The sequence below is a fragment of the Ranitomeya imitator genome, chromosome 2 (genome assembly GCF_032444005.1).
Source record: "Ranitomeya imitator isolate aRanImi1 chromosome 2, aRanImi1.pri, whole genome shotgun sequence".
NCBI classification, from domain to species: Eukaryota; Metazoa; Chordata; class Amphibia; order Anura; family Dendrobatidae; genus Ranitomeya; species Ranitomeya imitator.
The window spans coordinates 272,565,524-272,585,616 of NC_091283.1; the positions used below are offsets into that span (position 1 = coordinate 272,565,524).

General features: G+C 43.4%; 1 protein-coding gene across 24 annotated transcripts in view; it reads right to left on the reverse strand.

Annotated features, from left to right (window-relative positions):
- The window catches only part of SHISA6 (shisa family member 6), a 306,509-nt gene that overhangs the window by 78,305 nt on the left and 208,111 nt on the right, over positions 1-20,093 (reverse strand). For 6 of the 24 annotated variants that reach the window (XM_069749236.1, XM_069749237.1, XM_069749234.1 and 3 more), the window contains one exon: positions 8,665-8,748. The exons of the other annotated variants lie outside the window; for them this stretch is intronic. In XM_069749236.1, coding sequence (XP_069605337.1) covers positions 8,665-8,748 — 84 coding nt within the window. The remainder of the gene's footprint in view (positions 1-8,664; positions 8,749-20,093) is intronic. 24 annotated transcript variants of the gene reach the window in all.

The following is a 20,093-nucleotide window of genomic DNA, read 5'->3' on the forward strand; positions in this document are numbered from 1 at the left end:
TATAATACTGCCCATATGTACAAGAATATAACTACTATAATACTGCCCCCTATGTACAAGAATATAACTACTATAATGCTGCCCCCTATGTACAAAAATACAACTACCAGGCGCGGGCTGGCCCAGGTGGCAGAAATGCATATGCTCCCCGGGCCGGTGTCTAAGCAGCTGCACAGGGCCATTGGAGGACTGGCAGTGACTAATACATAGCCAGGGGCTGACTGGCAAATTTTAGCCTGGGGGGCAAGCACACAGCAGTGGCCCATGAGTAGCGGCTCATCCTTAAAGGGGTTGTCGGATCTTATGCTACATGTCTACAGACACTATGTGTGAATCCTCATATCATGCGCTATGAAGATTCTCTGGTGCCGGCAACAGGTGGTCTTGTGACTGCAAGCATGCGATATATATATTCCCAGCCACATTTCGACTAGACTGTTTTGGGCCTTGTTCAATACAGTTGCATTAGGCCATGCAAGTCTGGTCGGCATGTGACCGCATGTATGCAAATCACAAACTTACAGCCACACACCCGCCAAATGACCACAGCACTGCCAGCAATGTGAGAAGCACAAGTCTGCAGTCCAAAGAATGACAGAGTGAATGCACCACTGGCACACACACACACACGCACAGCCCCACTGTATAATGACAGACACATGCACAGCCCCACTGTATAATGACACACACACACAGCTACACTGTATAATGACACACAGCCCCACTGTATAATGACACACACAGCCCCACTGTATAATGACACACAGCCCCACTGTATAATGACACACACACACAGCTACACTGTATAATGACACACAGCCCCACTGTATAATGACACACACACACAGCCACACTGTATAATGACACACACATAGCCCCACTGTATGACACACACAGCCCCACTGTATGACACACACACACGCACAGCCCCACTGTATAATGACACCCACAGCCCCACTGTATAATGACACCCACACAGCCCCACTGTATAATGACACACACACACGCACAGCCCCACTGTATAATGTCACTCACACAGCCCCACTGTATGACAGTCACATGCACAGCCCCACTGTATAATGACAGGCACACGCACAGCCCCACTGTATAATGACAGGCACACGCACAGCCCCACTGTATAATGACAGGCACACGCACAGCCCCACTGTATAATGACAGGCACACGCACAGCCCCACTGTATAATGACAGGCACACGCACAGCCCCACTGTATAATGACAGGCACAAGCACAGCCCCACTGTATAATGACACACACACAGCCCCACTGTATAATGACACACACACAGCCCCACTGTATGACACACACACGCACAGCCCCACTGTATAATGACACACACACAGCCCCACTGTATGACACACACACGCACAGCCCCACTGTATAATGACACACACACGCACAGCCCCACTGTATAATGACACACACACACGCACAGCCACACTGTATAATGGCATACACACACAGCCCCACTGTATAATGGCATACACACACGCACAGCCCCACTGTATAATGACACACACGCACAACCCTACTGTATAATGACACACACGCACAACCCCACTGTATAATGACACACACGCACAACCCTACTGTATAATGACACACACGCACAACCCCACTGTATAATGACACACAGCCCCACTGTATAATGACACACACACACACACACACACCCATTGTATAATGACAGGCACACGCACTGCCCCACTATATAATGACAGGCACACGCACGGCCCCACTGTATAATGACACGCACACGCACGGCCCCACTGTATAGTGACACACATGCAGCTCACAGATGCACGCAGCACACACACGCACGCACGCAGCTCACAGATGCACGCAGCACACACACGCACGCAGCTCACACACACGCACGCAGCTCACACACACACACGCACGCAGCTCACACACACGCACGCACGCAGCTCACACACGCACGCATGCAGCTCACACACACACGCACGCAGCTCACACACACACATGCACGCAGCTCACACGCACACATGCACGCAGCTCACACACACACACACACACACACACTCTCCTCATACACACACACACTCTCTCCTCATACACACACACACACTCTCTCCTCATACACACACAGACACTCTCCTCTGTGGTGCAGGGGCGGCTGATGTCCATGTGCAGCTCTTCAGTTTCTCCTGCTCACAGCTCTGCACTGTCCCGGCACCTCCCCCATCTCTCCTTCTCTGCCGGGATAGCAGATAAGAGCAGGAGAAGCCGGAGCTCCGTGCACACACAGGCCGGTATGCCGGTATGCTGACCTTTCATCTTGGCTGCTGGCTCTCTACCTCAGAGTGGCAGTGGCGCATAGGAGCTTGCTCATCACATACCCCTGCAGCTTGCATGTTAGGGCTGCTGGCGGGATGACACCATCGCGCACTACAGGTGCGCTATGTATTAGTCACTGCCAGTCCTCCAATGGCCCTGTGCAGCTGCTTAGACACCGGCCCGGGGGGCATATGCATTTCTGCCACCTGGGCCAGCCCGCGCCTGTACATAGCGCACCTGTAGTGCGCGATGGTGTCATCCCGCCAGCAGCCCTAACATGCAAGCTGCAGGGGTATGTGATGAGCAAGCTCCTATGCGCCACTGCCACTCTGAGGTAGAGAGCCAGCAGCCAAGATGAAAGGTCAGCATACCGGCATACCGGCCTGTGTGTGCACGGAGCTCCGGCTTCTCCTGCTCTTATCTGCTATCCCGGCAGGCGGCAGAGAAGGAGAGATGGGGGAGGTGCCGGGACAGTGCAGAGCTGTGAGCAGGAGAAACTGAAGCGCTGCACATGGACATCAGCCGCCCCTGCACCACAGAGGAGAGTGTCTGTGTGTGTATGAGGAGAGAGTGTGTGTGTGTGTATGAGGAGAGAGTGTGTGTGTGTATGAGGAGAGTGTGTGTGTGTGTGTGTGTGTGTGAGCTGCGTGCATGTGTGCGTGTGAGCTGCGTGCATGTGTGTGTGTGAGCTGCGTGCGTGTGTGTGAGCTGCGTGCGTGCGTGTGAGCTGCGTGCGTGTGTGTGAGCTGCGTGCGTGTGTGTGAGCTGCGTGCGTGTGTGTGCTGCGTGCATCTGTGAGCTGCGTGCGTGTGTGTGCTGCGTGCATCTGTGAGCTGCATGTGTGTCACTATACAGTGGGGCCGTGCGTGTGCGTGTCATTATACAGTGGGGCCGTGCGTGTGCCTGTCATTATATAGTGGGGCAGTGCGTGTGCCTGTCATTATACAATGGGTGTGTGTGTGTGTGTGTGTCATTATACAGTGGGGCCGTGCATGTGCCTGTCATTATACAGTGGGGCCATGCGTGTGCGTGTCATTATACAGTGGGGCCGTGCGTGTGCCTGTCATTATACAGTGGGGCCGTGCGTGTGCCTGTCATTATATAGTGGGGCTGTGCGTGTGCCTGTCATTATACAGAGGGGGGCTGTGTGTGAGTGTGTGTGTCATTATACAGTGGGGCCGTGCGTGTGTGTGTCACTATACAGTGGGGCCGAGCGTGTGCCTGTCATTATATAGTGGGGCTGTGCTTGTGCCTGTCATTATACAGTGGGGCTGTGTGTCATTATACAGTGTAGCTGTGTGTGTGTGTCATTATACAGTGGGGCTGTGTGTGTGTGTGTCATTATACAGTGGGGTTGTGCGTGTGTGTCATTATACAGTGGGGTTGTGCGTGTGTGTCATTATACAGTGGGGCTGTGCGTGTGTGTATGCCATTATACAGTGGGGCTGTGTGTGTATGCCATTATACAGTGTGGCTGTGCGTGTGTGTGTGTCATTATACAGTGGGGCTGTGCGTGTGTGTGTCACTATACAGTGGGGCTGTGCGTGTGTGTGTCATACAGTGGGGCTGTGTGTGTGTCATTATACAGTGGGGCTGTGCGTGTGTGTGTCATACAGTGGGGCTGTGTGTGTGTCATTATACAGTGGGGCTGTGTGTGTGTCATTATACAGTGGGGCTGTGCGTGTGCCTGTCATTATACAGTGGGGCTGTGCGTGTGCCTGTCATTATACAGTGGGGCTGTGCGTGTGCCTGTCATTATACAGTGGGGCTGTGCATGTGACTGTCATACAGTGGGGCTGTGTGAGTGACATTATACAGTGGGGCTGTGCGTGTGTGTGTGTCATTATACAGTGGGGCTGTGTGGGTGTCATTATACAGTGGGGCTGTGGGTGTCATTATACAGTGGGGCTGTGCGTGTGTGGGTGTCATTATACAGTGGGGCTGTGTGTGTCATACAGTGGGGCTATGTGTGTGTCATACAGTGTGGCTGTGTGTGTGTGTCATTATACAGTGGGGCTGTGTGTGTCATTATACAGTGGGGCTGTGTGTCATTATACAGTGTAGCTGTGTGTGTGTGTCATTATACAGTGGGGCTGTGTGTCATTATACAGTGGGGCTGTGTGTGTCATTATACAGTGGGGCTGTGTGTCATTATACAGTGTAGCTGTGTGTGTGTGTCATTATACAGTGGGGCTGTGCATGTGTCTGTCATTATACAGTGGGGCTGTGCGTGTGTGTGTGTGTGCCAGTGGTGCATTCACTCTGTCATTCTTTGGACTGCAGACTTGTGCTTCTCACATTGCTGGCAGTGCTGTGGTCATTTGGCGGGTGTGTGGCTGTAAGTTTGTGATTTGCATACATGCGGTCACATGCCGACCAGACTTGCATGGCCTAATGCAACTGTATTGAACAAGGCCCAAAACAGTCTAGTCGAAATGTGGCTGGGAATATATATATCGCATGCTTGCAGTCACAAGACCACCTGTTGCCGGCACCAGAGAATCTTCATAGCGCATGATATGAGGATTCACACATAGTGTCTGTAGACATGTAGCATAAGATCCGACAACCCCTTTAAGGATGAGCCGCTACTCATGGGCCACTGCTGTGTGCTTGCCCCCCAGGCTAAAATTTGCCAGTCAGCCCCTGACAACTACTATAATACTGCCCCTATGTACAAGAATATAACTACTATAATACTTCCCCCATGTACAAGAATATAACTACTATAATACGGCTCCTATGTACAAGAATATAACTACTATAATACTGCTCCCATGTAGAAGAATATAACTACTATAATACTGCTCCTATGTACAAGAGTATATCTGCTATAATACTGCTCTTATGTACAAGAATATAACTACTATAATACTGCTCCTATGTACAAGAGTATATCTGCTATAATACTGCTCTTATGTACAAGAATATAACTACTATAATATGGCTCCTATGTACAAGAATATAACTACTATAATACTGCTCCTATGTAGAAGAATATAACTACTATAATGCTTCCCCTATGTACAAGAATACAGTCATGACCAAAAGTATTGACACCCCTGCAATTCTGTCAGATAATACTCAGTTTCTTTCTGAAAATGATTGCAAACACAAATTATTTGGTATTATTATCTTTATTTAATTTGTCTTAAATGAAAAAACACAAAAAGAATAGTCCTAAAGCCAAATTGGATATAATTGCACACCAAACATAAAAAAGGGGGTGGACAAAAGTATTGGCACTGTTCGAAAAATCATGTGATGCTTCTCTAATTTGTGTAATTAACAGCACCTGTAACTTACCTGTGGCACCTAACAGGTGTTGGCAATAACTTAATCACACTTGCAACCAGTTGACATGGATTAAAGTTGACTCAAACTCTGTCCTGTGTCCTTGTGTGTACCACATTGAGCATGGAGAAAAGAAAGAAGACCAAAGAACTGTCTGAGGACTTGAGAAACCAAATTGTGAGGAAGCATGAGCAATCTCAAGGCTACAAGTCCATCTCCAAAGACCTGAATGTTCCTGTGTCTACCATGCGCAGTGTCATCAAGAAGTTTAAAGCCCATGGCACTGTGGCTAACCTCCCTAGATGTGGACGGAAAAGAAAAATTGACAAGAGATTTCAACGCAAGATTGTGTGGATGTTGGATAAAGAACCTCGACTAACATCCAAACAAGTTCAAGCTGCCCTGCAGTCCGAGGGTACAACAGTGTCAACCCGTACTATCCGTCTGCGTCTGAATGAAAAGAGACTGTATGGTAGGAGACCCAGGAAGACCCCACTTCTTACCCCGAGACATAAAAACGCCAGGCTGGAGTTTGCCAAAACTTACCTAAAAAAACCTAAAACATTTTGGAAGAACGTTCTCTGGTCAGATGAGACAAAAGTAGAGCTTTTTGGGCAAAGGCATCAACATAGAGTTTACAGGAGAAAAAAAAGAGGCATTCAAAGAAAAGAACATGGTCCCTACAGTCAAACATGGCGGAGGTTCCCTGATGTTTTGGGGTTGCTTTGCTGCCTCTGGCACTGGACTGCTTGACCGTGTGCATGGCTAAATGAAGTCTGAAGACTACCAACAAATTTTGCAGCATAATGTAGGGCCCAGTGTGAGAAAGCTGGGTCTCCCTCAGAGGTCATGGGTCTTCCAGCAGGACAGTGACCCAAAACACACTTCAAAAAGCACTAGAAAATGGTTTGAGAGAAAGCACTGGAGACTTCTAAGGTGGCCAGCAATGAGTCCAGACCTGAATCCCATAGAACACCTGTGGAGAGATCTAAAAATGGCAGTTTGGAGAAGGCACCCTTCAAATATCAGGGACCTGGAGCAGTTTGCCAAAGAAGAATGGTCTAAAATTCCAGCAGAGCATTGGAAGAAACTCATTGATGGTTACCGGAAGCGGTTGGTCGCAGTTATTTTGGCTAAAGGTTGTGCAACCAAGTATTAGGCTGAGGGTGCCAATACTTTTGTCTGGACCATTTTTGGAGTTTTGTGTGAAATGATCAATGTTTTGCTTTTTGCTTCATTCTCTTTTGTGTTTTTTCATTTAAGGCAAAATAAATGAAGATGATAATACCAAATAATTTGTGATTGCAAGCATTTTCATGAAGAAAATGAGTATTATCTGCCAGAATTGCAGGGGTGTCAATACTATTGACCATGACTTTATAACTGCTATAATACTGCTCTTATGTACAAGAATATAACTACTATAATACTGCTCCTATGTCCAAGAATATAACTAGTATAATACTGCCCCTATATACAAGGATATAACTACTATAATACTGCCCCTGTCTACAAGGATATAACTACTATAATACTGCCCCTATGTACAAGAATATAACTACTATAATACTGCCCCTATATACAAGAATATAACTACTATAATACTGCCTCAATGTACAAGAATATAACTACTATAATACTGCTCCTATGTACAAGAATATAACTACTATAACACTACCCCTATGTACAAGAATATAACTACTGTAATACTGCCCCTATGTACAAGAATATAACTACTATAATACTGCCCCTATATACAAGAATATAACTACTGTAATACTGCCCCTATATACAAGAATATAACTACTATAATACTGCCCTTATGTACAAGAATATAACTACTATAATACTGGCCCTATGTACAGGAATATAACTACTATAATACTGGCCCTATGTACAGGAATATAACTACTGTAATACTGCCCCTATATACAAGAATATAACTACTATAATACTGCCCTTATGTACAAGAATATAACTACTATAATACTGCCCCTATGTACAAGAATATAACTACTATAATACTGCCCCTATACCCCTATATACAAGAATATAACTACTATAATACTGCCTCAATGTACAAGAATATAACTACTATAATACTGCCTCAATGTACAAGAATATAACTACTATAATACTGCCCCTATGTACAACAATATAACTACTGTAATACTGTCCCTATATACAAGAATATAACTACTATAATACTGCTCCTATATACAAGAATATAACTACTATAATACTGCCCCTGTGTACAAAAATATAACTACTATAATACTGCTCCTATGTATAGGAATATAACTACTATAATACTGCCCCTATGTACAAAAATATAACTACTATGATACTGCCCTTTATATACAAAAATATAACTATTATAATACTGCTCCTATGTACAAGAATATAACTACTATAATACTGCCCCCTATGTACAAGAGTATAACTACTATAATACTGCTTCTATGTACAAGAATATAACTACTATAATACTGCTCCTATGTACATGAATATAACTACTGTAATACTGCTCCTATGTTCAAGAATTTAACTACTATCATACTGCTCCTATGTACAAGAATATAACTTCTATAATACTGCTCCTATGTACATGAATATAACTACTGTAATACTGCTCCTATGTACAAGAATATAACTACTATAATACTGCTCCTATGTACAAGAATAGAACTACTATAATACTGCCCCTATGTACAAGAATATAACTACTATAATACTGCCCCCTATGTACAAGAATATAACTACTATAATACTGCTCCTATGTACAAGACTATAACTACTGTAATACTGCTCCTATATACAAGAATATAACTCCTATAATACTGCCCCCTATGTGCAAGAATATAACTCCTATAATACTGCCCCTATGTTTATTAATGTTTTTCCTATTATACTGCTGTTAATTACATCCTTTCTCGTGTCTCGTGTTGTGGAAATACAGTATATCTTCATTTTCTTTCGCTACTGTTTAGGTATTTAAGTTTTTCCTGGCTTTCGGCCACTGTTGTGAGGTTGGGCACCCAGTGTCTACTCACCCGTCTTTTCTTGGGTCTTCTTGACCTCCCGTCTGCAGTTTCTGATGACATCAGGACTCCAGTGGGTAAATCCTGCCGCTCCCGCTGCGGATAAAAATACAGATAAATTCTCACAGACGGTGCTCCGATTCAACTTGAATCAGACAACCATCGTGAAGTCCTACATCTGACATGGAAAGTGGTGGATGAAGCACTAGACAACACTGGACCCTGGGGGGCACCTAAACAGATATCACTACATAGAGGTCAATACACACATTAATAATACAGGACGGTGGAACGCCACAAACCCTTAAAGTGTTCCTGGAACCTTCACAGAGAAGGGAGGTTTGTGGCCTCATCAGTCAGGAACTCATCGTCTGGAAACATTGCTCCAGCACCTCTGCTGTGAAGGCGACAAGGACGCTTTGATACAAGCAGATCTAGTAGACAGGCCAATCATACATTTAAATTGAATACTTTTTCCAATGAAATTAACACAAAAAATACCAATTTGAGCCAGGTTACTAATTACGTAAGTTTAGAAAGAAATTATAATCTGTTACTGATCTTAAAGAGGATCAGTCATTTGCCATAAACATGTAAATTTTATTTATCTGGCGTAAATGCCTTTGTTCTCCTGAATCCAGCGATGTTTTTCTTTTTTCTCTATGCCTCTCCATTCCTGAGTTATGGCTCTTTCTTCCTTGTATATAAATCTAGTCTTTTTAGCCAACTGGGCGTGGTCCCTGTGATGACACCCACAGAGAGCGCTGAAGACCACGGCTCCTCCACAGAAAACACTATATTCATGTGCAGTGGAAACAGGGCCTTATCTCGGGAACGAAGAGGCGCAGGAACAAAAGGAAAACGACGCCGGATTTAGGAGAACAGCGGCATTTAGACCAGAACATTTTTAGAAATATTTATGGAAAGTTAGAGATCCACTTTAAATTGAATAAAGTGCCAAGGATAAGTCCGAGTGAGTGAAACTGCTGAATTCTAAGATCAGGAAGTGGTTTGAAGTATTAGTGATGATGAATCTCAAGGTCAGTAGGAGGTCGGTAAAACAAAGGTGAAAAAGTACTGCCTCAACTAGATCACTTCATTTACTCAAGTAGAAAGTGTTTGGACGGTTACCACCTACTCTTGATAAATCCTTCTAATGTTTCTTGCAGTTTGAGTGGGAGGGATTTAAAGGAAACTTGAAATATTAAGAAAGCAGTCTATTGTACAGATAACATGTCAAAGGCAAGAGATAGCTGAGAAGATTGATGTATCACTTTGCTGGACAACGTTCATCAGAACTTTTAATTTATAGATCTAAATTTCTGCTCTTTCAAACCTTAAGAGTCCAGTGGGTGGTCCAAATCAAGGACCCCCCCCCCCACTGGACTCCTTAACAAAGAATGAGTAGAGATTTAGATCGATAAATGCCAAGTTATGTTCATTGTTTTCCTACAAAGTGATATATCAATGTGACCTTTCTCAGCTACATCACAAACTGCTCTTTCTCGCTTAAGGAGTCCAGTGGGCTGTCCTAAATAGTGACCACCCACTGGACTTTTAAGCCTACAATGATTTTCTAGTAGATTATACATCATCCTGAATCTCTTACCAGAAACCTATATATCAATCTACTCAGCTCCACCTACCCTAGAACATGGTTTTAGAAGAATGGACAAGTCTCTGGAGCATGGATGGCAGTCTACCATGCAGAAAGCAGAAATTCCCACAGGGTGGGATTGTGATTTACGGAACCCACCAGAGGACATGTTTCTAATAGTCCTCCCTCCATACAAATAATATCCAGCCCGCTTATGATAATCTACTCACCAGAAGACCCTCAGAACTGGGAGGATGGTCAACTCAAGAGTAAGTTGAGTGGTTGACCGACCACAAAAAATTCTGTAGCAGAGTCAGACTTTACCTTCACAACTTGCCGAGAAACTACAAGTCTTGATGATCTCAGACCTCATTCTCCAGGCAAGATATTTCTATAATTAATAAGATTCCAGCCGAGCCATCTCTAATTGGCGTAACACCCACCACGTTCCCGCGGATTGTTAGTAGTGAACACTAATAAAGCAGGTAACAATTGAATAAACTCTTACGCTTTTTCCTCCCCGAGTTTCGACTAATCACTGTATCCAGACTCGGTTATTCTGCACTCACAGTGGGATGTAGCTTGTTATGGTGGTGGAGTGGACTACTTAATGAAAACCATTATAATAAAATATTTAAATATTTTTTCTCCCCGGAAAGAAACTTAAACTTCTTTTTCATTAAGAAACAAAAAAATTACAATATTTAACAAAAGTATAGGATTGTTGTAAAAGTTAAAAATGTATCGGAGAGGACGGAGAATCATATGTAAAGAAAAGGTCCTTCAAAGGTTACAATTTTGACCTAGCTTGTTCGATCTGGTTGACTTTTATCCATGGGAGATCTATCCATTTCTGTGTGGGCTCCACAAATCAACCGACACCCCTAAACTAGAATGTTCCCTTCCCAGAGAACCCATAAAAACATTGATGCTTAAAATTTACAGTTCTGTAGTTGTCATCTTATTGAAAACCCCAACCAGATTCCAAGGAACATTGGGAAATGCCGACCTTCATCATTGGCAAATCCAGCTTGTATTTAGAAAACTAAGAGGTATCGATGGGTGGGTCCTGGGCTACAGTTTCAGTTGAGAAGGTATGAACCGAAGTTGGTCCAACAGTTAGAGATTGGGTTGCCGCCTGTTTTGACAATATCACCAAATATTCTTGCAATGGAACAGATGAAGCAAAAGTAGTAAAAGCTTGATTTTAGCCCAATTCTATGTCTCCTGAGACAGATCTGGTGTGGTGGAAACTCTTTCTGGTGGCAAATCTTCATAACTGGACTTCAAAAGGGTGTTTCTGAAAATAGTTGACTATTTGGCCAACCTTGTATTTTTAAAAACTTCTTTGACTTGTGAGACAGATCTGGTGTGGTGGACACTATCTCTCTGGTGGCCAATCTTCATAACTGGACTACAAAGGGTGTTTCCGAGAAGAGGTGACCATTTGGCTAACCTTGTATTTTTGAAAAACTATAGACAGATCTTAGACCTCTTGCCAATGTGACTTAGATAATAAGTCTGAAGAAGCTACCATTTGTGCATGGGTTCCACAAGTCAATCAAGACCCCTAGAATGTTCCCTTCCCGTAAAACCGATATAAACATTGAAGCTTAAAATTTACAGTTTTGTTGTTGTCCTCTTCTGGAAAGCCCCAACCAGATTCCAAGGAGCATTTAGAAATGCCAACCTGTTGTGAATTCTGCTCTTGGGTTCCCTCCAGTGGTTGTAGGTGGGAATGCAGTTGTCTCTGAGTCGCAGTCCTGGCCAGGTGTATCTGCTGATTGCAGTTCTGACTGGGATATTTAGGTGTGCAGGATTCATTAGTCCTTGCCAGTTGTCAATGTTTCTTGTGAAGTGTTGGATCACTTTCTGGCTTCTCCTGCTTAGCTGCTAATTCAGCAAAGATAAGTGTCTGTTTCTTTTTCTGTGGCACACATGCAGTGTGCTTATCTTCTGTGCTATTCTTTTGTTTTTCTCTTGTCCAGCTTAGACTGTCAGTGTTTTCTCAGTCTTGTTGGATTCTCTGGAGTTGCAGATATACGCTCCACATCTTTAGTTAGATGGTGCAGTTTTTGTATTTTCTGCTGTGGATATTTTTGGAAGGATTTTTAATACTGACCGCTTAGTATCCTGTCCTATCCTTTCCTATTTAGCTAGTGTGTGCCTCATTTGCTAAATCCTGTTTCCTGCCTGCGTGTGTCTTTTCCTCTACTACTCACAGTCAATATTTGTGGGGGGCTGCCTATCCTTTGGGATTCTGCTCTGAGGCAAGGTAGAATTCCTATTTCCATCTATAGGGGTATTTAGTCCTCCAGCTGTGTCGAGGTGTCTAGGTTTTGTTAGGCACACCCCACGGCTACTTCTAGTTGCGGTGTTAAGATCAGGATTTGCAGTCAGTATAGTTACCACCTACTCCAGTGAAAGTTTTCATGCTGCTCCAAGGTCACCTGATCATAACAGTACAACTGGCCAATAATGAGTTAAATGCATCTCAGAGGAAGGGAAGAAAGGTCTTGAGCCATTTTTTTTCTTCAGTCTACTTTGTCTTCTCCTCCTTCTTTATCTCTGGGTGGCTGAAGAGCCTTGTGCTAGCACGAATGTTCAGGAATTAGCTTCTCGTGTAGACCAGCTTGCTGCTCGGGTACAGGGTATTTCTGATTATATTGTTCAGACTCCTGTTTTAGAACCGAAGATTTCTACTCCTGATTTGTTTTTTGGTGACAGGTCCAAATTTTTGAGTTTTAAAAACAACTGTAAACTGTTTTTTGCTTTGAGACCTCGATCCTCCGGTGATTCCATTCAGCAGGTTAAAATTGTCATCTCCCTGCTGCGTGGCGACCCGCAGGATTGGGCATTTTCCCTGGAATCTGGGAATCCGGCTTTGCTTGATGTAGACTCCTTTTTTCAGGCTTTGGGATTGTTATATGATGAACCTAATTCTGTGGATCAAGCTGAGAAGACCTTGTTGGCCCTGTCTCAGGGTCAAGAGGCGGCAGAATTGTATTGTCAGAAATTCAGAAAATGGTCGGTGTTGACTAAATGGAATAATGATGCTTTGGCGGCAATTTTCAGAAAGGGTCTTTCTGAATCCGTTAAAGATGTTATGGTGGGGTTTCCCATGCCTTCCGGTCTGAGTGATTCTATGTCTCTGGCCATTCAGATTGACCGGCGCTTGCGGGAGCGCAGAACTGTGCGCGCTGTGGCGTTATCCTCAGAGCAAATTCCTGAGCCTATGCAGTGTGATAGGATTCTGTCTAGAAGGGAACGACAAGGTTTCAGACGTCAGAATAGGTTGTGTTATTATTGTGGCGACGCTTCTCATGTCATTTCTGTCTGCCCTAAGCGGACAAAGAGGATCGCCAGTTCAATTACCATCAGTACTGTACAACCTAAATTTTTGTTATCTGTGTCCTTGATCTGCTCATTGTCATCATTTTCTGTCATGGCGTTTGTGGATTCAGGCGCCGCCTTGAACTTAATGGACTTTGAGTTTGCCAAGTGTTGTGCTTTTCCCTTGCAGCCTTTGCAGAACCTAATTCCTTTAAGGGACATTGATGCTACACCCTTGGCTAAAAATAAGCCCCAGTTTTGGACACAGGTGACCATGCGCATGGCGCCAGTCCATCAGGAAGATTGTCGATTTCTGGTGTTGCATAATTTGCATGATGCTATCGTGCTGGGTTTTCCGTGGTTGCAGGTACATAATCCTGTGTTGGATTGGAAGTCCATGTCTGTGACTAGTTGGGGTTGTCAGGGGGTTCATAATGATGTTCCTTTGATGTCAATCTCCTCTTCTTCCTCTTCTGAAATTCCAGAGTTTTTGTCTGATTTTCAGGATGTATTCGATGAGCCCAAGTCCAGTTTTCTTCCACCGCACAGGGACTGCGATTGTGCTATTGACTTAATTCCAGGCTGTAAGTTTCCTAAGGGTCGACTTTTCAACCTGTCTGTGCCTGAACATACCGCCATGCGGAGCTATATTAACGAGTCTTTGGAGAAAGGGCATATTCGACCATCTTCTTCACCGTTGGGAGCGGGGTTCTTTTTTTGTTGCTAAAAAAGAGGGTTCCTTGAGACCCTGTATTGAGTATCGCCTCTTGAATAAGATCACGGTCAAGTTTCAATACCCTTTACCTTTGCTTTCCGATTTGTTTGCTGGGATTAAGGGAGCTAGTTGGTTTACGAAGATTGACCTTCGGGGGGCATATAATCTTGTTCGTATTAAGCAGGGTGATGAATGGAAAACTGCGTTTAACACGTCCGAAGGCCATTTTGAATACCTTGTGATGCCATTCGGACTCTCTAATGCTCCATCAGTTTTTCAGTCCTTCATGCATGATATCTTCCGGACTTATCTTGATAAATTCTTGATTGTATATTTGGACGATATTTTGATTTTTTCCGATGATTGGGAGTCTCATGTGCAACAGGTCAGGATGGTATTTCAGATCCTTCGTGACAATGCTTTGTTTGTGAAAGGGTCTAAGTGTCTCTTTGGGGTGCAGAAGGTTTCTTTTTTGGGCTTTATTTTTTCTCCCTCGTCTATAGAGATGGATCCGGTTAAGGTTCAGGCCATTCATGATTGGATTCAGCCCACATCCGTGAAGAGCCTTCAGAAATTTTTGGGTTTTGCAAATTTTTATCGCCGTTTCATTGCTAATTTTTCCAGCGTGCTTAAACCCTTGACCGATTTAACAAAGAAAGGCGCTGATGTGGCGAATTGGTCCTCTGCGACTGTCTCTGCCTTTCAGGAGCTTAAACGTCGATTTACTTCTGCTCCGGTGTTGCGCCAACCGGATGTTTCTCTTCCATTTCAGGTTGAGGTTGACGCTTCTGAGATTGGGGCAGGGGCCGTTTTGTCTCAGAAGGATCCTGTTGGTTCCTTGATGAAACCGTGTGCCTTCTTTTCCCGTAAGTTTTCGCCTGCTGAACGCAATTATGATGTCGGCAATCGGGAGTTGTTGGCTATGAAGTGGGCGTTTGAGGAGTGGCGACATTGGCTTGAGGGAGCTAAGCACCATATTGTGGTCTTGACCGGTCATAAGAATCTGATTTACCTCGAGTCTGCCAAACGGCTGAATCCTAGACAGGCTCGATGGTCCTTGTTTTTTTCCCGTTTTGATTTCGTGGTCCCGTACCTTCCGGGTTCTAAGTATATTAAGGCTGATGCCCTCTCTAGGAGTTTTTTGCCTGATTCTCCTGAGGTCTTAGAACCGGTCGGTATTCTGAAAGAAGGGGTGGTCCTTTCTGCCATTTCCCCTGATTTACGACGGGTTCTTCAGGAATTTCAGGCTGACAAACCTGACAGCTGTCCTGTGGGGAAACTGTTTGTTCCTGACAGATGGACTAGTAGAGTGATTTCTGAGGTTCACTGTTCCGTGTTGGCTGGTCATCCTGGCATTTTTGGTACCAGAGACTTGGTTGGTAGGTCCTTTTGGTGGCCTTCTTTGTCGCGTGATGTGCGTTCTTTTGTGCAGTCCTGTGGGACTTGTGCGCGGGCCAAGCCTTGTTGTTCCCGTGCTAGTGGGTTGCTTTTGCCATTGCCAGTCCCTGAGAGGCCCTGGACGCATATTTCCATGGATTTTATTTCTGATCTTCCGGTCTCCCAGAAGATGTATGTTATCTGGGTTGTTTGTGACCGGTTCTCTGAGATGGTTCATTTGGTGCCTTTGCCTAAATTGCCTTCCTCTTCAGATTTGGTTCCGTTGTTTTTTCAGCATGTGGTTCATTTGCATGGTATTCCGGAGAATATTTGTCCGACAGAGGTTCCCAGTTTGTTTCTAGGTTTTGGCGGGCCTTCTGTGCTAGGCTGGGCATTGATTTGTCTTTTTCTTCTGCATTTCATCCTCAGACAAATGGCCAGACCGAGCGAAGTAATCAGACTTTGGAGACTTATTTGAGATGCTTTGTGTCTGCTGATCAGGATGATTGGGTGGCCTTCTTGCCATTGGTCGAGTTTGCCCTTAATAATCGGGCTAGTTCGGCTACTTTGGTTTCGCCTTTCTTTTGTAATTTTGGTTTTCATCCTCGTTTTTCTTCTGGGCAGGTTGAGCCTTCTGACTGTCCTGGTGTGGATTCTGTGGTTGACAGGTTGCAGCAAATTTGGGCTCATGTGGTGGACAATTTGGTGTCGTCTCAGGAGGAGGCTCAACGTTTTGCTAACCGTCGTCGGTGTGTTGGTTCCCGGCTTCGGGTTGGGGATCTGGTCTGGTTGTCTTCCCGTCATGTTCCTATGAAGGTTTCTTCCCCTAAGTTTAATCCTCGGTGTCTTTTCGTTTGGCGCTTCCGGCCTCTTTTGCTATCCATAATGTCTTCCATAGATCTTTATTGCGGAAATATGTGGTGCCCGTTGTTCCCTCTGTTGATCCTCCGGCCCCTGTGTTGGTTGATGGAGAGTTGGAGTATGTGGTTGAGAAGATTTTGGATTCTCGATTTTCGAGGCCGAGGCTTCAGTACCTTGTCAAATGGAAGGGTTATGGCCAGGAGGATAATTCTTGGGTTTTTGCCTCTGATGTCCATGCTGCTGATTTGGTCTGTGCCTTTCATCTGGCTCATCCTGATCGTCCTGGGGGGCCCTGGTGAGGGTTCGGTGACCCCTCCTCAAGGGGGGGGGTACTGTTGTGAATTCTGCTCTTGGGTTCCCTCCAGTGGTTGTAGGTGGGAATGCAGTTGTCTCTGAGTCGCAGTCCTGGCCAGGTGTATCTGCTGATTGCAGTTCTGACTGGGATATTTAGGTCTGCAGGATTCATTAGTCCTTGCCAGTTGTCAATGTTTCTTGTGAAGTGTTGGATCACTTTCTGGCTTCTCCTGCTTAGCTGCCAATTCAGCAAAGATAAGTGTCTGGTTTTTGTTTCTGTGGCACACATGCAGTGTGCTTATATTCTGTGCTATTAATTTGTTTTTCTCTTGTCCAGCTTAGACTGTGTCAGTGTTTTCTCAGTCTTGTTGGATTCTCTGGAGTTGCAGATATACGCTCCACATCTTTAGTTAGATGGTGGAGTTTTTGTATTTTCTGCTGTGGATATTTTTCGAAGGATTTTTAATACTGACCGCTTAGTATCCTGTCCTATCCTTTCCTATTTAGCTAGTGTGTGCCTCATTTGCTAAATCCTGTTTCCTGCCTGCGTGTGTCTTTTCCTCTACTACTCACAGTCAATATTTGTGGGGGGCTGCCTATCCTTTGGGGTTCTGCTCTGAGGCAAGGTAGAAATTCCTATTTCCATCTATAGGGGTATTTAGTCCTCCGGCTGTGTCGAGGTGTCTAGGTTTTGTTAGGCACACCCCACGGCTACTTCTAGTTGCGGTGTTAAGATCAGGGTTTGCGGTCAGTATAGTTACCACCTACTCCAGTGAAAGTTTTCATGCTGCTCCAAGGTCACCTGATCATAACACCAACCTTGTTCATCGGCAAAACTAGTTTGTATTTCAGAAACTGAGTATCGATGGGTGGATCTGGGCTCCAGTTTCAGTTGAGAAGACATGAACAGAAGTTGGTCAAACAGATGGAGATTGAGTTGCCACCAGTTTCGACAATATCACCAAATATTCTTGAAATTAATACATATGAAGCAAAAGTGGTAAAAGTTGGATTTTAGCCTAATTCTTCGTCGCCTGAGACATATCAGGTGTGGTGGAACCTGTCTCTCTGGTGGCCATTCTTCATGACTGGACTTCAAAGGGTGTTTCCGAAAATAGTAGACCATTTGGCCAACCAAGCATTTTAAAAACTTATAGATTACAGATTTTAGAATTCTCTCCAATGTGACTTAGATGATAAGTCTGAAGAATCTCCCAGAAAGATCTTACAATGTCCTTAAGAAAATTGACTGATGAAATTCACCACCAACAAGTCCACTCTGGAGACCAAAACCATGGAAATGGTCTACATGCTTATCTAATTATTGAATGCATTAAACGATAAAGTTCTTATTGTCTATCACCCATTTAAACGACCATAGAGGAGCGACGCTGCGGGAGTCTTACTGTGTGTGATAGATCCACGAAAAACCCCACCGAGAATGTTTGTTTGTGTTTTCTTCTAAGTCTGTATGGCCCCAATGAGCCTGGATGGCAGACATCACGCTGCTCTGTTTGATTGCTGTTGTGCTCAGTAATTATGAAGCTTTGATTAATAAAGCATAATTAGCAAATCTCACCACACTGGATACTGGAAAAGTGAAATAATAAATTAATAAAAGTACAAGAGTCAGTTTTATTTTTTGACAGTAATTATTTATTGTATCGCACAGAAGAATCTATGTTTGGGGGGTGTAATAGATGGAAAATAGGGGTGACTAAGATCAAATATATGGCAGTAATAACTGTACGAAGAGAGTAGTATTATAGTAGTTATATTCTTGTATATAGGGGCAGTATTATAGTAGTTATATTCTTGCACATAGGAGCAGTATTATAGCAGTTATATTCTTGTACATAGGAGCAGTATTATAGTAGTTATATTCTTGTACATAGGAGCAGTATTATAGTAGTTATATTCTTGTACATAGGGGCAGTATTATAGTAGTTATATTCTTGTACATAGGGAGCAGTATTTTAGTAGTTATATTCTTGTACATAGGAGCAGTAATATAGTGGTTATATTCTTGTACATAGGAGCAGTATTATAGTAGTTATATTCTTGTACATAGGGGCAGTATTATAGTAGTTATATTCTTATACATAGGGGCAGTATTATAGTAGTTATATTCTTGTACATGGGAGCAGTATTATAGTAGAAATATTCTTGTGCATAGGGACAGTACTATAGTAGTTATATTCTTGTACATTGGAGCATTATTATAGCAGTTATATTCTTGTACATTGGAGCAGTATTATAGTAGTTATATTCTCGTACATGGGGGCAGTATTATAGTAGTTATATTCTTATACATAGGGCAGTATTATAGTAGTTATATTCTTGTACATAGAAGCAGTATTATAGTAGATATATTCTTGTACATAGGGGCAGTATTATAGTAGTTATATTCTTGTACATAGGAGCAGTATTATAGTAGTTATATTCTTGTACATAGGAGCAGTGTTATAGTAGTTATATTCTTGTACATAGGAGCAGTATTATAGTAGTTATATTCTTGTGCATAGGTGCAGTATTATTGTAGTTATATTATTGTACATAGGTGCAGTATTACAGTAGTTATATTCTTGTACATAGGGGCAGTATTATATTATTTTTTTTGCAAAAAAAGTATTAACTAAATACCCTGTATTTTTTTTCATTTTTTGACTAGCACTTGCTTATTTACTGTGACTTTTTTACAACAGAGTATTTTTTTACCTCTCTGTGCGCTTTTGTGTCTTCAAGTTCTTTGGTGGTGTGAACAGGTTTCTACAGACTTGTTCACTGTGCAAGTAGCCCATGTGTTTCTGGTTTTATAATTGTTTTCTTGTTTCTACAAGACTGGGGAGTCCACCACTCCTCTGTGGGTCATTTGCATTGTAGCTGTTCCATCTCGCATGTTCTATGTGGATATTTTCTCTCTGAACCCTGCTTATACAGGTACTATACAGATGATCAGGTTTTTAAATACATCAGATAGGGATTATATACATTAGATAGGACTGCTCTATTATGGGTATACCTTGGCGATTGGTGGAGCAGCTTAACATACTTTTTTTGCAAAAAAAGTATTAACTAAATACCCTGTATTTTTTCATTTTTTTACTAGCACTTGCTTATTTACTGTGACTTTTTTACAACAGAGTATTTTTTGACCTCTCTGTGTGCTTTTGTGTCTTCATAGGGGCAGTAATATACTAGTTACAGTTAGGTCCATATATATTTGGACAAAGACAACATTTTTCTAATTTTGGTTATAGACAT